Source organism: Cyprinodon tularosa, unplaced genomic scaffold (assembly GCF_016077235.1).
Source record: "Cyprinodon tularosa strain WSP-4 unplaced genomic scaffold, ASM1607723v1 ctg985, whole genome shotgun sequence".
Lineage (NCBI taxonomy): Eukaryota > Metazoa > Chordata > Actinopteri > Cyprinodontiformes > Cyprinodontidae > Cyprinodon > Cyprinodon tularosa.
In genome coordinates this window covers 130,609-149,468 of record NW_024039768.1, presented here as the reverse complement: position 1 = coordinate 149,468, position 18,860 = coordinate 130,609, and the positions used below count along the sequence as shown (strand labels likewise).

Below are 18,860 nucleotides of genomic sequence, written 5' to 3'. Positions count from 1 at the left end.
TCTGCACTGCAGCAGCCTCAGACAGATCAGCTCTTTGATCACACCAACCCCCACCAACCTTTCCACATTCCCATCACTCTGCCCCACAGCATCATACTGCCACCACCATGCCTCACTGCAGAGAATGTGTTCAGGTTGTCCTGCATGTCTCCTGCGATCAGATGTTCTCCTCCCTCATCTCCACTCCTCCATAAAACCTGATTTAAGGTGTAAAGAAATGAAGACGGCCAGATTCTAGTTTGTATGGAAGTTTTTTAATAAGACGTTTAAATATAGCAACAGCCATCAGAGTTCAATCTACAGGTAAAAATCATAAAAAAAACACTTTATATTCCAAAGGTAGAGCTATGGTTCGGTAGAACCGTTACACAGTGAGCAGATAGATCAACCAACAATCAAACAAATTATAAAAATAGATTTGCCTTTTCCAGGTTTATATTTACAGTAATAAACACCCCCCCCCCCGCCCCACTGTGAGCTTCGGGTCCAAATCAACCAGAACCAGATCAATCAAAGCTTCCTCTGAGGACAGAATAAATACAGATAATAGATTTAAAACAGGACAGCTTCCAGAAACCAGAACATGATGAAAAAGGTCAACCAGATTCTATAGATCTATAACACATAGAGTGAACCATTTCATGCTTATCCTTAAGTAGCTTCAGTGGTTCTGGTTTACTGAGAAATAAAACCCACTTTAACCAGAATCAAACACCCTCTGAATTTAACCCCCCCATTGGGGAGCAGAGTGGGGGTTAACCCAGAGTGGCAGTCTGTGGGAGTGGGGTTCGAACACAGAACTTCTGGATTTCAAGCTCTATGCCCTAAACACTCAACTTTCTGTTTCTGTTCTTTTAAAGGAAAAGTTCAGTCAGCAGGAAGAATCAATGGATCATTATTTATACCTTAAACTAAAACGTTTACCGTGATTTAATGAATTTAACGTTTATCAGTAAAATAAATTAAAACAATATTTTTCATCTCGATCACTGAGTCTGGGAGCGGCCATTTTTTCCCAAATCTAGTAGCCCCTCCCTCCTGCCATCTTCCAGCAGTGACGTCACGGTGCGGTAAGCCTAGCGCCATTCTCCCAGCTTTCCAAGCTAAATCAATGGGAACTACTAGACACATCTGCAATCAACAACAATTATTGAAGATTTCCAGAGGACTTCACCATTGAAATTCACCAGAGCTATAGTGAAACTGACAATGCCCACGTGCATGGCAGCTGGATGCTGGAATACATCGGGTAAAAGTGAAATAAAGAGTTATTCCACCTTTCTGATTCCTGATCCTCCACGGACGGGTTGGTCGTTGGATCGCCAACTTGAAGAGGGAGGATTTGCCATCGAACTTCTGGCCAGAGAAAAAACCCGTAATATGTAGCCAACATTTGGAAGAAGAATGTTTTCAAGATGACTTGGATAATAGCGCGTTGTGACAAACACCAGATACAGCACTGGGACTTGATCAACAGCCGATACCGCACCGTGACAATGTCACTAACCAGTAGGTGGCAGTAGTGTTCTTTGACAAACATGGATGCCTCCAGTATAGCACATTCACATGAAAATGACTCTGAATTAAAAACACTGATCATTTATTGAACAGGATGGAATCATTTCAGATTTAAAGAACTTTAAAAAGTTTAAATTCTGATTATGAGCGACTTTTCCTTAAACAAACTACCTGAAAATAATATGAATTAATCTTCATTTTAACTCCAATTATATGATTATTCTGTTTGTTTGGCTAAAGAATATTTTTTATGTTATCAACCAATGAGAGCAGAGCAACAGAAACCAACCTGATTGGGTGTGTAGCGGGAGGGCGGGGCTTAAAGTCAGTGTAGATGAGCTCCATGTTTGTCCAGTCTGTGGGACGCCACCCTCCTTTCTTTGCAACTTATACTTTATATTAATTAAAAGCAAATAACATAATTTTATGAAAATAGAAAAAAAACATTTTTTCAGCTAATTTTCTCCCAGTTGTCTGACCCCTGTAGCGCCCCCTGGTGGCCCCCTCTGTAGAGGAGGGAACCTGGGCGGGTTTGGATGGAGGAGCTGCTCAGACTGAAGCCTCCATCTTGAACTTTTTTTACAATGTTCTTCGCGTGACGCAGCGGTTCCTCATCCGGCACGAAGAAAAGCACCAAGGAGGAGAGAAGTTGGAACCTTTCACTGCGTTCGTTTCACCATCAGACTCAATGGGCCAGAAGCAGCGTGCCGCCGCCGCCGCTGACTAAAGCCCCGCCCACATCGACGAAGCCAGCAGCCCTCAGCGTTGGAGCGGCGCCGGATGGCCACATCAGAAGGTTTGTCTTAAAGGGTTGTTCCACCAAAATCAGCCGCCGGGCCAAAGCTCTGGTCCGGCCAGCAGAGGACAGGAAGGACGTGCAGCGCGGCTCCTCTGAGGTCCTCAGGTGAAGGAATGGAAGCGGAGTCTTCCTCTCGGTGTGCCAGAGCTCCTCCGTCGGCGCTAGGCCCGCTCCACCGGTCAGACCTGCACCCCCCGGCCATGCATCTGGATCACCTGCGCCCTGAGCGTCTGAATGGCGGCCAGGATCAGCTTCTGATGGTCCAGGGAGGTGATGCCGAGGCTCAGGACGTCCCTGCGGACATACAGAAACATTCAGAAGCCGTCCGTCTGGACTGACGCTCGGAGCTGGAGGAGCCACTCACTGCACGGTCATCCGGGCCACAGATTCCAGGTAGCAGTACCCGGCCGCGGTGAAGTTGTCCTTGTATCGACCCATGTCCACCGCATCCAGCCACTCCCCCACGGAGCTGAAGGACGAGATGGTGGGCAGCGGCGGCTCGGCCAGGCCGATGGAGGAGCTCAGGGTCCTGGAGGAGCAGAGATGTTAAAGCTTTGGACGCGGCAGGCATCAGAAAGCAGAGCCGTGCGGCGGCGGTGGTACCTGCGGGCCAGAGTGGACGAGCTGATCCCGTCCGGAGAGCAGACGCTCTTACTGAGCGCCGAGTGGATCTGGCTGAAAGTGGGCCGCTCCGTCCGCTCCTTCTGCCAGCAGTCCAGCATCAGCTGATGCAGATGTGGAGGACAGTTGACCGGAGCCGGCAGCCTGAAGCCGTCCTCGATGGCCTTGATTACCTGCAAACAGGAAGTCCAGAAGGTCAGGTGACCAAGTTCTTCCTGTGATGCAGGAAGGAAGCTGGATGTTCTCCTAATGAAACAGACTCGGTTTACTCTGGACCTGCTGCTTCCAGAGAACCACTCCTGTGGACGATTCTAGAACCAGAGGGGAACCAGAACCCACCACAGGGAACCAGAACCCACCACAGGGAACCAGAACCCACTGCAGGAACCAGAACCCATCACAGCAACTAGAACCCATCACAGGAACCAGAAACCACCACAGGAACCAGAACCCACCGCAGGAACCAGAACCCATCACAGGAACCAGAACCCACCACAGGGAACTAGAACCCACCACAGGAAACCAGAACCCACCACAGGGAACCAGAACCCACCGCAGGAACCAGAACCCACCACAGGAACCAGAACCCATCACAGCAACTAGAACCCATCACAGGAACCAGAAACCACCACAGGAACCAGAACCCACCGCAGGAACCAGATCAGCAGGAGACCAACACTCCTGAAACTGCTAACTAATTAGCCTAGCCCCCCCCCTCCCACCACTAACCAGCCTTATCCTGCTCCAACCGCTAACCTGTTAGCCATTGTTAACCGGTCAGGCTGGGTTCTTCATCAGCTGGTTCTGCTCAGGAACTCCTTATTGGTTCTGAGCATTCAGTAACAGAGCGGGGAGGGGGGACTATCTGCAGCTTTGTAAATTAAATGTCTCATTCTAGACAGAGGGATGAGCAGCCAGTGGGGGTGAAGCAGATTCAGGGCTCCTCCCTGGGGGGTCTGGGTCCAGAGCTGATTGAGACTGAACCAACTCACATCCTGGGTTCCCATGTCCCAGTAGGGTCTCTCTCCGTAGGACATGACCTCCCACATGACGATGCCGAAGCTCCAGACGTCAGAGGCTGAAGAGAAGCGATGGTACTGGATGGCTTCTGGAGCGGTCCACAGAACCACGCTCTTCCCCCCATGCTGCAGGAAAAGGAGACAGAGTTAGACAGTTCTAGATCCGTTCCAGAACCTGGTGCAGAAGAACCAATACTAGAACAGTTCTAGAAGCTGCTGCAGTAGAACCAATACTAGAACAGTTCCAGAACCTGCTACAGTAGAACCAATACTAGAACAGTTCCAGAACCTGCTGCAGTAGAACCAATACTAGAACAGTTCTAGAACCAGGTTCAGTAGAATCAATACTAGAACAGTTCTAGAACCAGGTGCAATAGAACCGATACTACCACAGTTCCAGAACCAGGTTCAGTAGAACCAATACTAGAACAGTTCTAGAACCTGCTGCAGTAGAACCAATACTAGAACAGTTCCAGAACCTGCTGCAGTAGAACCAATACTAGCACAGTTCCAGAACCAGGTTCAGTAGAACCGATACTAGAACAGTTCTAGAGCCAGGTTCAGTAGAACCAATACTAGAACAGTTCTAGAACCAGGTGCAATAGAACCGATACTAGCACAGTTCCAGAACCAGGTTCAGTAGAACCAATACTAGCACAGTTCCAGAACCAGGTTCAGTAGAACCGATACTAGAACAGTTCTAGAACCAGGTGCAATAGAACCGATACTAGCACAGTTCCGGAACCAGGTTCAGTAGAACCAATACTAGAACAGTTCTAGAACCTGCTGCAGTAGAACCAATACTAGAACAGTTCCAGAACCTGCTACAGTAGAACCAATACTAGAACAGTTCCAGAACCTGCTGCAGTAGAACCAATACTAGAACAGTTCTAGAACCAGGTTCAGTAGAATCAATACTAGAACAGTTCTAGAACCAGGTGCAATAGAACCGATACTAGCACAGTTCCAGAACCAGGTTCAGTAGAACCAATACTAGAACAGTTCTAGAACCTGCTGCAGTAGAACCAATACTAGAACAGTTCCAGAACCTGCTGCAGTAGAACCAATACTAGCACAGTTCCAGAACCTGCTGCAGTAGAACCAATACTAGCACAGTTCCAGAACCAGGTTCAGTAGAACCGATACTAGAACAGTTCTAGAGCCAGGTTCAGTAGAACCAATACTAGAACAGTTCTAGAACCAGGTGCAATAGAACCGATACTAGCACAGTTCCAGAACCAGGTTCAGTAGAACCAATACTAGCACAGTTCCAGAACCAGGTTCAGTAGAACCGATACTAGAACAGTTCTAGAACCAGGTTCAGTAGAACCAATACTAGAACAGTTCTAGAACCAGGTGCAATAGAACCGATACTAGCACAGTTCCAGAACCAGGTTCAGTAGAACCGATACTAGAACAGTTCTAGAACCAGGTTCAATAGAACTGATACTAGAACAGTTCTAGAACCAGGTTCAGTAGAACCAATACTAGAACAGTTCTAGAACCAGGTGCAATAGAACCGATACTAGCACAGTTCCAGAACCAGGTTCAGTAGAACCGATACTAGAACAGTTCTAGAACCAGGTGCAATAGAACCGATACTAGCACAGTTCCGGAACCAGGTTCAGTAGAACCAATACTAGAACAGTTCTAGAACCTGCTGCAGTAGAACCGATACTAGAACAGTTCCAGAACCTGCTACAGTAGAACCAATACTAGAACAGTTCCAGAACCTGCTGCAGTAGAACCAATACTAGAACAGTTCTAGAACCAGGTTCAGTAGAATCAATACTAGAACAGTTCTAGAACCAGGTGCAATAGAACCGATACTAGCACAGTTCCAGAACCAGGTTCAGTAGAACCAATACTAGAACAGTTCTAGAACCTGCTGCAGTAGAACCAATACTAGAACAGTTCCAGAACCTGCTGCAGTAGAACCAATACTAGCACAGTTCCAGAACCAGGTTCAGTAGAACCGATACTAGAACAGTTCTAGAGCCAGGTTCAGTGGAACCAATACTAGAACAGTTCTAGAACCAGGTGCAATAGAACCGATACTAGCACAGTTCCAGAACCAGGTTCAGTAGAACCAATACTAGCACAGTTCCAGAACCAGGTTCAGTAGAACCGATACTAGAACAGTTCTAGAACCAGGTTCAGTAGAACCAATACTAGAACAGTTCTAGAACCAGGTGCAATAGAACCGATACTAGCACAGTTCCAGAACCAGGTTCAGTAGAACCGATACTAGAACAGTTCTAGAACCAGGTTCAATAGAACTGATACTAGAACAGTTCTAGAACCAGGTTCAGTAGAACCAATACTAGAACAGTTCTAGAACCAGGTGCAATAGAACCGATACTAGCACAGTTCCAGAACCAGGTTCAGTAGAACCGATACTAGAACAGTTCTAGAAGCTGCTGCAGTAGAACCAATACTAGAACAGTTCCAGAACCTGCTGCAGTAGAACCAATACTAGCACAGTTCCAGAACCAGGTTCAGTAGAACCGATACTAGAACAGTTCTAGAACCAGGTTCAGTAGAACCAATACTAGAACAGTTCTAGAACCAGGTGCAATAGAACTGATACTAGCACAGTTCCAGAACCAGGTTCAGTAGAACCGATACTAGAACAGTTCTAGAACCAGGTTCAGTAGAACCAATACTAGAACAGTTCTAGAACCAGGTGCAATAGAACCGATACTAGAACAGTTCCAGAACCAGGTGCAATAGAACCGATACTAGCACAGTTCCAGAACCAGGTTCAGTAGAACCAATACTAGAGCAGTTCTAGAACCAGGTGCAATAGAACCGATACTAGAACAGTTCCAGAACCAGGTTCAGTAGAACCGATACTAGAACAGTTCTAGAACCAGGTTCAGTAGAACCAATACTAGAACAGTTCTAGAACCAGGTGCAATAGAACCGATACTAGCACAGTTCCAGAACCAGGTTCAGTAGAACCGATACTAGAACAGTTCTAGAACCAGGTTCAATACAACCAATACTAGAACAGTTCTAGAACCAGGTTCAGTAGAACCAATACTAGAACAGTTTTAGAACCAGGTGCAATAGAACCGATACTAGCACAGTTCCAGAACCAGGTTCAGTAGAACCGATACTAGAACAGTTCTAGAACCAGGTTCAATAGAACCGATACTAGAACAGTTCTAGAAGCTGCTGCAGTAGAACCAATACTAGAACAGTTCTAGAACCTGCTGCAGTAGAACCAGAACATCTGGATCGGACGCCACTCAGCCGATCCAATCAGAACCAGTGGCTGATGTTAAACCAGGTCTCAGCCAGTAGAACGGGACTCGGATTGAGACTCCTAATTGGTTCAGTAAAGAGCCAATCACAAGCTGAGGTTGCTGGAGTGTAGATTTGATGGGTTTCCATGGAAACCAGACTGATAACTGGGAAGAATGTGGGAAAATGTTGAAGCACCATCTAATAGTTGGAGTTCTGGTGCTGTTGGGATGCGGTTCTGACGCAACCGGCTGAGTTGGACCTGGTTTAGCATCCGTCAGAAGAAGAGGTTCTGCTGCTTGATGCATGTTGGTTCTGATAAAGACAGAAGGAACTGGTGGAACATCTTACCAGCGTGGTGTAGATGGCCTCGATCTTTTCCTCCTGAAGAGGCCTGAAGCCTGAAACCTTGCAGGTCAGGTTGGAGTTGACCAAAACCTGGAATGAGCAGAACAAGGAGTGAAGCTGGTTCTGAGGTGGAGAACGCCGCGCTCTCCTCCATCTGCCTCACCTTGTGCGCCGCCAACCGCTTGTGGACAAAGCCCATCTCAGTGAGGTACTTCATGCCTGAAGCCACGCCGCTCAGCATGTCCATCAGCTGCATGGCGCTCAGCTGGCCTTCGTGTTTCTATGGAGACAGAGGGGAGTTAGCTGAGCGGAACCAGCAGCGCCGCCGTTCTGTCATCACGCTCGCCAACAGGGCCCGAAAATCAAGCGTACCCTGAGGAAGGCGTCCATGGCGCCGTTGGCCATGCTCTCCTCCACGATCATCATGGTGTTTCCTGCAGAAACACAGGGATCTGTCAGAGGAGAACGGACCAGAACCAGTCGGTCCGGTTGGTTCTGCAGCTGCACACAGTCAGGGTTCATTAGGGCCAATCAGGCGGCCCGGTTCTGGGCTCAGGTAGAACCAATACTAGAACAGTTCTGCTGCAGTAGAATTAATACTAGAACAGTTCTAGAACCTGCTGCAGTAGAACCAATACTAGAACAGTTCTAGAACCGTTACAGAACCTGCTGCAGTAGAACCAATACTAGAACAGTTCTAGAACCTGCTGCAGTAGAACCGATACTAGAACAGTTCTAGAACCGTTACAGAGCCTGCTGCAGTAGAACCGATACTAGAACAGTTCTAGAAGCTGCTGCAGTAGAACAGATACTAGAACAGTTCTAGAACCTGCTGCAGTAGAACCAATACTAGAACAGTTCTAGAACCTGCTGTAGTAGAACCGATACAAGAACAGGTCTAGAACCGTTACAGAACCTGCTGCAGTAGAACCAATACTAGAACAGTTCTGCTGCAGTAGAACCGATACTAGAACAGTTCTAGAACCTGCTGCAGTAGAACCAATACTAGAACAGTTCTAGAACCTGCTGTAGTAGAACCGATACTAGAACAGTTCTAGAACCGTTACAGAACCTGCTGCAGTAGAACCAATACTAGAACAGTTCTAGAACCTGCTGCAGTAGAACCGATACTAGAACAGTTCTAGAACCGTTACAGAACCTGCTGCAGTAGAACCGATACTAGAACAGTTCTAGAAGCTGCTGCAGTAGAACCAATACTAGAACAGTTCTAGAACCTGCAGCAGTAGAACCAATACTAGAACAGTTCTAGAACCGTTACAGAACCTGCTGCAGTAGAACCAATACTAGAACAGTTCTAGAACCTGCTGCAGTAGAACCGATACTAGAACAGTTCTAGAACCGTTACAGAACCTGCTGCAGTAGAACCGATACTAGAACAGTTCTAGAAGCTGCTGCAGTAGAACCAATACTAAAACAGTTCTAGAACCTGCAGCAGTAGAACCAATACTAGAACAGTTCTAGAACCTGCTGTAGTAGAACCGATACAAGAACAGTTCTAGAACCGTTACAGAACCTGCTGCAGTAGAACCAATACTCGAACAGTTCTGCTGCAGTAGAACCGATACTAGAACAGTTCTAGAACCTGCTGCAGTAGAACCAATACTAGAACAGTTCTAGAACCTGCTGCAGTAGAACCAATACTAGAACAGTTCTAGAACCTGCTGCAGTAGAACCAATAATAGAACAGTTCTAGAACCTGCTGCAGTAGAACCAATACTAGAACAGTTCTAGAACCTGCTGTAGTAGAACCGATACTAGAACAGTTCTAGAACCTGCTGCAGTAGAACCAATAATAGAACAGTTCTAGAAGCTGCTGCTGTAGAACTAATACTAGAACAGTTCTAGAAGCTGCTGCAGTAGAACAGATACTAGAACAGTTCTAGAACCTGCTGCAGTAGAACCGATACTAGAACAGTTCTAGAACCTGCTGCAGTAGAACCAATACTAGAACAGTTCTAGAACCTGCTGTAGTAGAACCGATACTAGAACAGTTCTAGAACCTGCTGCAGTAGAACCAATACTAGAACAGTTCTAGAACCTGCTGTAGTAGAACCGATACTAGAACAGTTCTAGAAGCTGCTGCAGTAGAACTAATACTAGAACAGTTCTAGAACCTGCTGCAGTAGAACCGATACTAGAACAGTTCTAGAACCTGCTGCAGTAGAACCGATACTAGAACAGTTCTAGAACCTGCTGTAGTTGAACCGACACTAGAACAGTTCTAGAACCTGCTGCAGTAGAACCGATACTAGAACAGTTCTAGAACCTGCTGCAGTAGAACCAATACTAGAACAGCTCTAGAATCTGCTGCAGTAGAACCGATACTAGAACAGCTCTAGAACCGTTACAGAACCTGCTGCAGTAGAACCATTGCTAGAACAGTTCTAGAACCTGCTGCAGTAGAACCAATAATAGAACAGTTCTAGAAGCTGCTGCAGTAGAACCAATACTAGAACAGTTCTGCTGCAGTAGAACCAATAATAGAACAACTCTAGAACCGTTACAGAACCTGCTGCAGTAGAACCGATACTAGAACAGTTCTAGAACCTGCTGCAGTAGAACCAATACTAGAACAGTTCTAGAAGCTGCTGCAGTAGAACAGATACTAGAACAGTTCTAGAACCTGCTGCAGTAGAACCGATACTAGAACAGTTCTAGAACCTGCTGCAGTAGAACCGATACTAGAACAGTTCTAGAACCTGCTGCAGTAGAACCAATACTAGAACAGTTCTAGAACCTGCTGTAGTAGAACCGATACTAGAACAGTTCTAGAACCTGCTGCAGTAGAACCAATACTAGAACAGTTCTAGAACCTGCTGTAGTAGAACCGATACTAGAACAGTTCTAGAACCTGCTGCAGTAGAACCAATAATAGAACAGTTCTAGAACCTGCTGCAGTAGAACCAATACTAGAACAGCTCTAGAATCTGCTGCAGTAGAACCGATACTAGAACAGCTCTAGAACCGTTACAGAACCTGCTGCAGTAGAACCATTGCTAGAACAGTTCTAGAACCTGCTGCAGTAGAACCAATACTAGAACAGTTCTAGAACCTGCTGCAGTAGAACCAATACTAGAACAGTTCTAGAACCTGCTGTAGTAGAACCGATACTAGAACAGTTCTAGAACCTGCTGCAGTAGAACCAATACTAGAACAGTTCTAGAACCTGCTGTAGTAGAACCGATACTAGAACAGTTCTAGAACCTGCTGCAGTAGAACCAATAATAGAACAGTTCTAGAACCTGCTGCAGTAGAACCAATACTAGAACAGTTCTAGAACCTGCTTCAGTAGAACCGATACTAGAACAGTTCTGCTGCAGTAGAACCGATACTAGAACAGTTCTGCGGCAGTAGAACCAATACTAGAACAGTTCTAGAACCTGCTGTAGTAGAACCGATACTAGAACAGTTCTAGAACCTGCTGCAGTAGAACCAATAATAGAACAGTTCTAGAACCTGCTGCAGTAGAACTGATACTAGAACAGTTCTAGAACCTGCTGCAGTAGAACCAATACTAGAACAGCTCTAGAACCTGCTGCAGTAGAACCGATACTAGAACAGTTCTAGAACCTGCTGCAGTAGAACCGATACTAGAACAGCTCTAGAACCGTTACAGAACCTGCTGCAGTAGAACCATTACTAGAACAGTTCTAGAACCTGCTGCAGTAGAACCGATACTAGAACAGTTCTAGAACCTGCTGCAGTAGAACCAATTATAGAACAGTTCTAGAACCTGCTGCAGTAGAACCGATACTAGAACAGTTCTAGAACCGTTACAGAACCTGCTGCAGTAGAACCAATACTAGAACAGTTCTGCTGCAGTAGAACCGATACTAGAACAGTTCTAGAACCTGCTGCAGTAGAACCAATACTAGAACAGTTCTAGAACCTGCTGTAGTAGAACCGATACTAGAACAGTTCTAGAACCGTTACAGAACCTGCTGCAGTAGAACCAATACTAGAACAGTTCTAGAACCTGCTGCAGTAGAACCGATACTAGAACAGTTCTAGAACCGTTACAGAACCTGCTGCAGTAGAACCGATACTAGAACAGTTCTAGAAGCTGCTGCAGTAGAACCAATACTAGAACAGTTCTAGAACCTGCAGCAGTAGAACCAATACTAGAACAGTTCTAGAACCGTTACAGAACCTGCTGCAGTAGAACCAATACTAGAACAGTTCTAGAACCTGCTGCAGTAGAACCGATACTAGAACAGTTCTAGAACCGTTACAGAACCTGCTGCAGTAGAACCGATACTAGAACAGTTCTAGAAGCTGCTGCAGTAGAACCAATACTAAAACAGTTCTAGAACCTGCAGCAGTAGAACCAATACTAGAACAGTTCTAGAACCTGCTGTAGTAGAACCGATACAAGAACAGTTCTAGAACCGTTACAGAACCTGCTGCAGTAGAACCAATACTCGAACAGTTCTGCTGCAGTAGAACCGATACTAGAACAGTTCTAGAACCTGCTGCAGTAGAACCAATACTAGAACAGTTCTAGAACCTGCTGCAGTAGAACCAATACTAGAACAGTTCTAGAACCTGCTGCAGTAGAACCAATAATAGAACAGTTCTAGAACCTGCTGCAGTAGAACCAATACTAGAACAGTTCTAGAACCTGCTGTAGTAGAACCGATACTAGAACAGTTCTAGAACCTGCTGCAGTAGAACCAATAATAGAACAGTTCTAGAAGCTGCTGCTGTAGAACTAATACTAGAACAGTTCTAGAAGCTGCTGCAGTAGAACAGATACTAGAACAGTTCTAGAACCTGCTGCAGTAGAACCGATACTAGAACAGTTCTAGAACCTGCTGCAGTAGAACCAATACTAGAACAGTTCTAGAACCTGCTGTAGTAGAACCGATACTAGAACAGTTCTAGAACCTGCTGCAGTAGAACCAATACTAGAACAGTTCTAGAACCTGCTGTAGTAGAACCGATACTAGAACAGTTCTAGAACCTGCTGCAGTAGAACCAATACTAGAACAGTTCTAGAACCTGCTGCAGTAGAACCAATACTAGAACAGCTCTAGAATCTGCTGCAGTAGAACCGATACTAGAACAGCTCTAGAACCGTTACAGAACCTGCTGCAGTAGAACCATTGCTAGAACAGTTCTAGAACCTGCTGCAGTAGAACCAATAATAGAACAGTTCTAGAAGCTGCTGCAGTAGAACTAATACTAGAACAGTTCTAGAACCTGCTGCAGTAGAACCGATACTAGAACAGTTCTAGAACCTGCTGCAGTAGAACCGATACTAGAACAGTTCTAGAACCTGCTGTAGTTGAACCGACACTAGAACAGTTCTAGAACCTGCTGCAGTAGAACCAATACTAGAACAGTTCTGCTGCAGTAGAACCAATAATAGAACAACTCTAGAACCGTTACAGAACCTGCTGCAGTAGAACCGATACTAGAACAGTTCTAGAACCTGCTGCAGTAGAACCAATACTAGAACAGTTCTAGAAGCTGCTGCAGTAGAACAGATACTAGAACAGTTCTAGAACCTGCTGCAGTAGAACCGATACTAGAACAGTTCTAGAACCTGCTGCAGTAGAACCGATACTAGAACAGTTCTAGAACCTGCTGCAGTAGAACCAATACTAGAACAGTTCTAGAATCTGCTGCAGTAGAACCGATACTAGAACAGCTCTAGAACCGTTACAGAACCTGCTGCAGTAGAACCATTGCTAGAACAGTTCTAGAACCTGCTGCAGTAGAACCAATAATAGAACAGTTCTAGAAGCTGCTGCAGTAGAACTAATACTAGAACAGTTCTAGAACCTGCTGCAGTAGAACCGATACTAGAACAGTTCTAGAACCTGCTGCAGTAGAACCGATACTAGAACAGTTCTAGAACCTGCTGTAGTTGAACCGACACTAGAACAGTTCTAGAACCTGCTGCAGTAGAACCAATACTAGAACAGTTCTGCTGCAGTAGAACCAATAATAGAACAACTCTAGAACCGTTACAGAACCTGCTGCAGTAGAACCGATACTAGAACAGTTCTAGAACCTGCTGCAGTAGAACCAATACTAGAACAGTTCTAGAAGCTGCTGCAGTAGAACAGATACTAGAACAGTTCTAGAACCTGCTGCAGTAGAACCGATACTAGAACAGTTCTAGAACCTGCTGCAGTAGAACCGATACTAGAACAGTTCTAGAACCTGCTGCAGTAGAACCAATACTAGAACAGTTCTAGAACCTGCTGTAGTAGAACCGATACTAGAACAGTTCTAGAACCTGCTGCAGTAGAACCAATACTAGAACAGTTCTAGAACCTGCTGTAGTAGAACCGATACTAGAACAGTTCTAGAACCTGCTGCAGTAGAACCAATAATAGAACAGTTCTAGAACCTGCTGCAGTAGAACCAATACTAGAACAGCTCTAGAATCTGCTGCAGTAGAACCGATACTAGAACAGCTCTAGAACCGTTACAGAACCTGCTGCAGTAGAACCATTGCTAGAACAGTTCTAGAACCTGCTGCAGTAGAACCAATAATAGAACAGTTCTAGAAGCTGCTGCAGTAGAACTAATACTAGAACAGTTCTAGAAGCTGCTGCAGTAGAACCGATACTAGAACAGTTCTAGAACCTGCTGCAGTAGAACCGATACTAGAACAGTTCTAGAACCTGCTGTAGTTGAACCGACACTAGAACAGTTCTAGAACCTGCTGCAGTAGAACCAATACTAGAACAGTTCTGCTGCAGTAGAACCAATAATAGAACAACTCTAGAACCGTTACAGAACCTGCTGCAGTAGAACCGATACTAGAACAGTTCTAGAACCTGCTGCAGTAGAACCAATACTAGAACAGTTCTAGAAGCTGCTGCAGTAGAACAGATACTAGAACAGTTCTAGAACCTGCTGCAGTAGAACCGATACTAGAACAGTTCTAGAACCTGCTGCAGTAGAACCAATACTAGAACAGTTCTAGAACCTGCTGTAGTAGAACCGATACTAGAACAGTTCTAGAACCTGCTGCAGTAGAACCAATACTAGAACAGTTCTAGAACCTGCTGTAGTAGAACCGATACTAGAACAGTTCTAGAACCTGCTGCAGTAGAACCAATAATAGAACAGTTCTAGAACCTGCTGCAGTAGAACCAATACTAGAACAGTTCTAGAACCTGCTTCAGTAGAACCGATACTAGAACAGTTCTGCTGCAGTAGAACCGATACTAGAACAGTTCTGCGGCAGTAGAACCAATACTAGAACAGTTCTAGAACCTGCTGTAGTAGAACCGATACTAGAACAGTTCTAGAACCTGCTGCAGTAGAACCAATAATAGAACAGTTCTAGAACCTGCTGCAGTAGAACTGATACTAGAACAGTTCTAGAACCTGCTGCAGTAGAACCAATACTAGAACAGCTCTAGAACCTGCTGCAGTAGAACCGATACTAGAACAGTTCTAGAACCTGCTGCAGTAGAACCGATACTAGAACAGCTCTAGAACCGTTACAGAACCTGCTGCAGTAGAACCATTACTAGAACAGTTCTAGAACCTGCTGCAGTAGAACCGATACTAGAACAGTTCTAGAACCTGCTGCAGTAGAACCAATTATAGAACAGTTCTAGAACCTGCTGCAGTAGAACCGATACTAGAACAGTTCTAGAACCGTTACAGAACCTGCTGCAGTAGAACCGATACTAGAACAGTTCTAGAAGCTGCTGCAGTAGAACCAATACTAGAACAGTTCTAGAACCTGCAGCAGTAGAACCAATACTAGTACAGTTCTAGAACCTGCTGTAGTAGAACCGATATAAGAACAGTTCTAGAACCGTTACAGAACCTGCTGCAGTAGAACCAATACTAGAACAGTTCTGCTGCAGTAGAACCGATACTAGAACAGTTCTAGAACCCGCTGCAGTAGAACCAATACTAGAACAGTTCTAGAACCTGCTGTAGTAGAACCGATACTAGAACAGTTCTAGAACCTGCTGCAGTAGAACCAATAATAGAACAGTTCTAGAACCTGCTGCAGTAGAACCGATACTAGAACAGTTCTAGAACCTGCTGCAGTAGAACTATTACTAGAACAGCTCTAGAACCTGCTGCAGTAGAACCGATACTAGAACAGTTCTAGAACCTGCTGCAGTAGAACCGATACTAGAACAGCTCTAGAACCGTTACAGAACCTGCTGCAGTAGAACCATTACTAGAACAGTTCTAGAACCTGCTGCAGTAGAACCGATACTAGAACAGTTCTAGAACCTGCTGCAGTAGAACCGATACTAGAACAGTTCTAGAACCTGCTGCAGTAGAACCGATACTAGAACAGTTCTAGAACCTGCTGCAGTAGAACCGATACTAGAACAGTTCTAGAACCTGCTGCAGTAGAACCGATACTAGAACAGTTCTAGAACCTGCTCTAGTAGAACCGATACTAGAACAGTTCTAGAACCTGCTGCAGTAGAACCGATACTAGAACAGCCCCCCCACCTGTGGTGATGACCCCTTCCAGGCGGATGATGTTCCCGTGGTCGAACTGTCCCAGGATTCCGGCCTCGCTCAGGAAGGAGCGCCGCTGCTGGTCGGAGCAGCCGGCCCTCAGCGTCTTGATGGCCACCGGCAGCTCTCTCTTACTGGGGAGCCTCAGGCAGCCGCGGCACACCTCCCCAAAGTCACCTGCAGGGGGAAACGGAGAGCAGAACTCAGGTTGGGATGTCAGAACCAGGTGCGAACCAGCACCAGCGGGTCCGGTACCTGTGTGCATGATTCTCTCTATCTTGATGCTCTGGTTGTCCAGCTCCTTGGCGAAGGCGTGCACGGCCTGCAGCAGGTCCTCACAGGTCTCCGGGTCGATGTAGGTTCTCCGGGTTGGGATTTTAACTGGAATCACAGAGACTTCCTCAGTGTTGCTTCAACAGACATGATCAGACAGGAAACAGGAAGCTCATTAGAGTCTAACTGGGAGTTAGCCCAGTAACCTCCATCAGCAGAACACAGAGACCAGTTCAGCATGAAGCGCTTTGATGTCCAATCAGTTATTTCTGCTCTGCTCTTTCTGATCAGAACCAAATGGACTCTTTTATCTGACGTCTCATTTCTCTTCAGAGTGTAATGAGCGCAGGTCCGACGATCGGAGAGGAGCCGCCCAACAGAACCCAGCAGAACCTCTGATAGCTGTGATGTTAGAAGTGGGACTTACACTGGAAGTAAAGTTCCTCGTCTCCTTCCTGGGAAGCTTTGCTGTAGCCGCACTGCCTGCAGAGATAAAAACACAAAAGGCTGATTATCACCACAGATCTGACTGCAGAGGGATTATTGACGCCTCAGAGGAGGAACTCAGGCTGCTGTTTAATGGCAGAGAAGCAGTTTGTTCACAGCTCTCATCTGGATGAGCGCCGTTCCACCATGATCCGTCCGATGGATGGAAAACTGAGAGGTTTTTCCAGTCGACTCGATAGATTAAGGTTCTGATGTTAAACCCTGAAAAAGCCCAACCCTTAAATCCCACTTGGTTCTGCTGGGAGCCGGTCCCGACCCTACGCAGGGTCCAAAGCGGGTCGCTGTGGTTCTGCAGGTTCCAGCTGATTCTGATGGTAACAGCCGGTTAATCAGCTGCAGAACCACAGGGACCCTGAACCTGACCGCGTCCTGCTCTCTCTCCCTGACCTGCAGCATCGGATCGGGCTGACCGGCGGCTGAAAGGTCAGGATTCTGAAGAAGCTTCAGCTTTAAGGTCCGGTTACCAAGGAAACTGAACTTTACTTATTTTCTGTTTGGAGCAAGTTAATTATTTATTTTTGGACATTTTATTGTATTTCCTGTTAATTTCCGTTTCCTTCTGAGAGAACAGGTGAGGAACACCAAGGTCTCTCAGCATCTGATCCAAACTAACAGCAGGTCCAACCAGATCAGAACTTTCTTCTCTTTTAACTGCTGATCCTCAGGATTAAATCCAAACCCAAAGAAATCAAGTTCCAGAAAAGCCAGATGGGCGGAGCTTCAACAAAATAACCGACTGAATGAGAAATCAGCATCTTTATCATCAGCTTTATGATCCATGAAGCAGTTCTGATCCGGTTCTGAACGGGTCTGAGATCCTCCAGCCCGTCTGGAGTCTGAAGCTCGTCGCTTCAATCTGAGGAAGACTTTAGATGGCTTCAATCTTCATCACAAAACGAGGAAATCAGAAAGATCCAGATTATTATTTTGGGGGATTAAATGTGTCTTATGTGATGGAAAGCATGAAACCCAATGAATGTTTGAGGAATCAGAACCAGCAGATCAGAACCAGCAGATCAGAACCAACAGATCAGAACCAGCAGATCAGAACCAGCGGGTCAGAACCAGCGGATCAGAACCAGCGGATCAGAACCGGCAGATCAGAACCAGCGGGTCAGAACCGGCAGATCAGAACCAGCGGGTCAGAACCGGCAGATCAGAACCAGCAGATCAGAACCAACAGATCAGAACCAGCAGATCAGAACCAGCGGGTCAGAACCAGCAGATCAGAACCAGCGGGTCAGAACCGGCAGATCAGAACCAGCAGATCAGAACCAGCAGCTTCTGTTTGCTTCCTTCACGTTGTTTTAGTATTTTAATCAGGAGGGTTTATGTTATTCAGGCTCCTGTTGGCCGCCTCCTCTCAGGAGGTCCAGTGGTTCTGATGGCCCAGCCTCTGGTTCTGCCCCCCCCCAGTTTTCTTCCATCACATCTTTGTCTCCATCTCTCATTTCCTGCCTGCTGTCTCGTCTCTTCCTCTGAGCCACATGTTTTCTCTCTAACCCCTGATGGAAGGTGAGTTACGACGCCTGGAAATAAATTCCATTATTGCAGCAGAAAAATCTCACCCTGAGAAATGCAACAGAATCCAACCTTTAACTGCAGAGCATTTATTTAGAGGAGCGTTCAAAACAACTCAGTCTGCAGCCATGAAACATTTTTCATTTCTGATGTTACTCAGAAGCTGAACTAAATTTCCATAAACTTTAGAACCTTTGACTTCCTGTTTCTCTGGGATGTTCGTTACTTGACCAGCTGACCAGAGAACACGCTGTTCCAGGCAGGAACTGGACCTGGAGCTTCTGCTCCAAACTGTCCTTTTAAAGCAACCAGAGCAGAACCCACATGAGAAGCAGTTTGAGTGTTTCTGGGGAACGGCAACGGTCCGACTGTTAAAGGATGGTTAGTTTCTGTCCCACACTCTTGTTAAACTGAACCTGAGCTTTCAGATAGCAAACATACCTGATCCAGAATAGTTAGTTATCCTGAGCTACCTCTAGAGTTCTGCTGCTATAGGCTTAGACTGCTGGAGGACATAGGGACCC

General features: G+C 45.9%; 1 protein-coding gene across 2 annotated transcripts in view; it reads right to left on the bottom strand.

Annotated features, from left to right (window-relative positions):
- Window positions 1–1,578: 1,578 nt before the first annotated feature.
- Window positions 1,579–18,860, bottom strand: part of LOC119777173 (ephrin type-A receptor 7-like) — a 107,344-nt gene continuing 90,062 nt past the window's right edge. Inside the window, exons 9-18 of one of the 2 annotated variants that reach the window (XM_038275974.1) lie at window positions 16,736–16,791; window positions 16,291–16,416; window positions 16,027–16,212; window positions 7,927–7,988; window positions 7,718–7,834; window positions 7,558–7,644; window positions 3,931–4,083; window positions 2,921–3,111; window positions 2,682–2,846; window positions 1,579–2,611 (exon numbers count right to left, since the gene is read on the bottom strand). In XM_038275974.1, the coding sequence (XP_038131902.1) occupies window positions 2,497–2,611; window positions 2,682–2,846; window positions 2,921–3,111; window positions 3,931–4,083; window positions 7,558–7,644; window positions 7,718–7,834; window positions 7,927–7,988; window positions 16,027–16,212; window positions 16,291–16,416; window positions 16,736–16,791 (1,258 nt within the window). In that variant the 3' untranslated portion in view covers window positions 1,579–2,496. The remainder of the gene's footprint in view (window positions 2,612–2,681; window positions 2,847–2,920; window positions 3,112–3,930; window positions 4,084–7,557; window positions 7,645–7,717; window positions 7,835–7,926; window positions 7,989–16,026; window positions 16,213–16,290; window positions 16,417–16,735; window positions 16,792–18,860) is intronic. The other variant, XM_038275975.1, reaches the window with a different exon arrangement.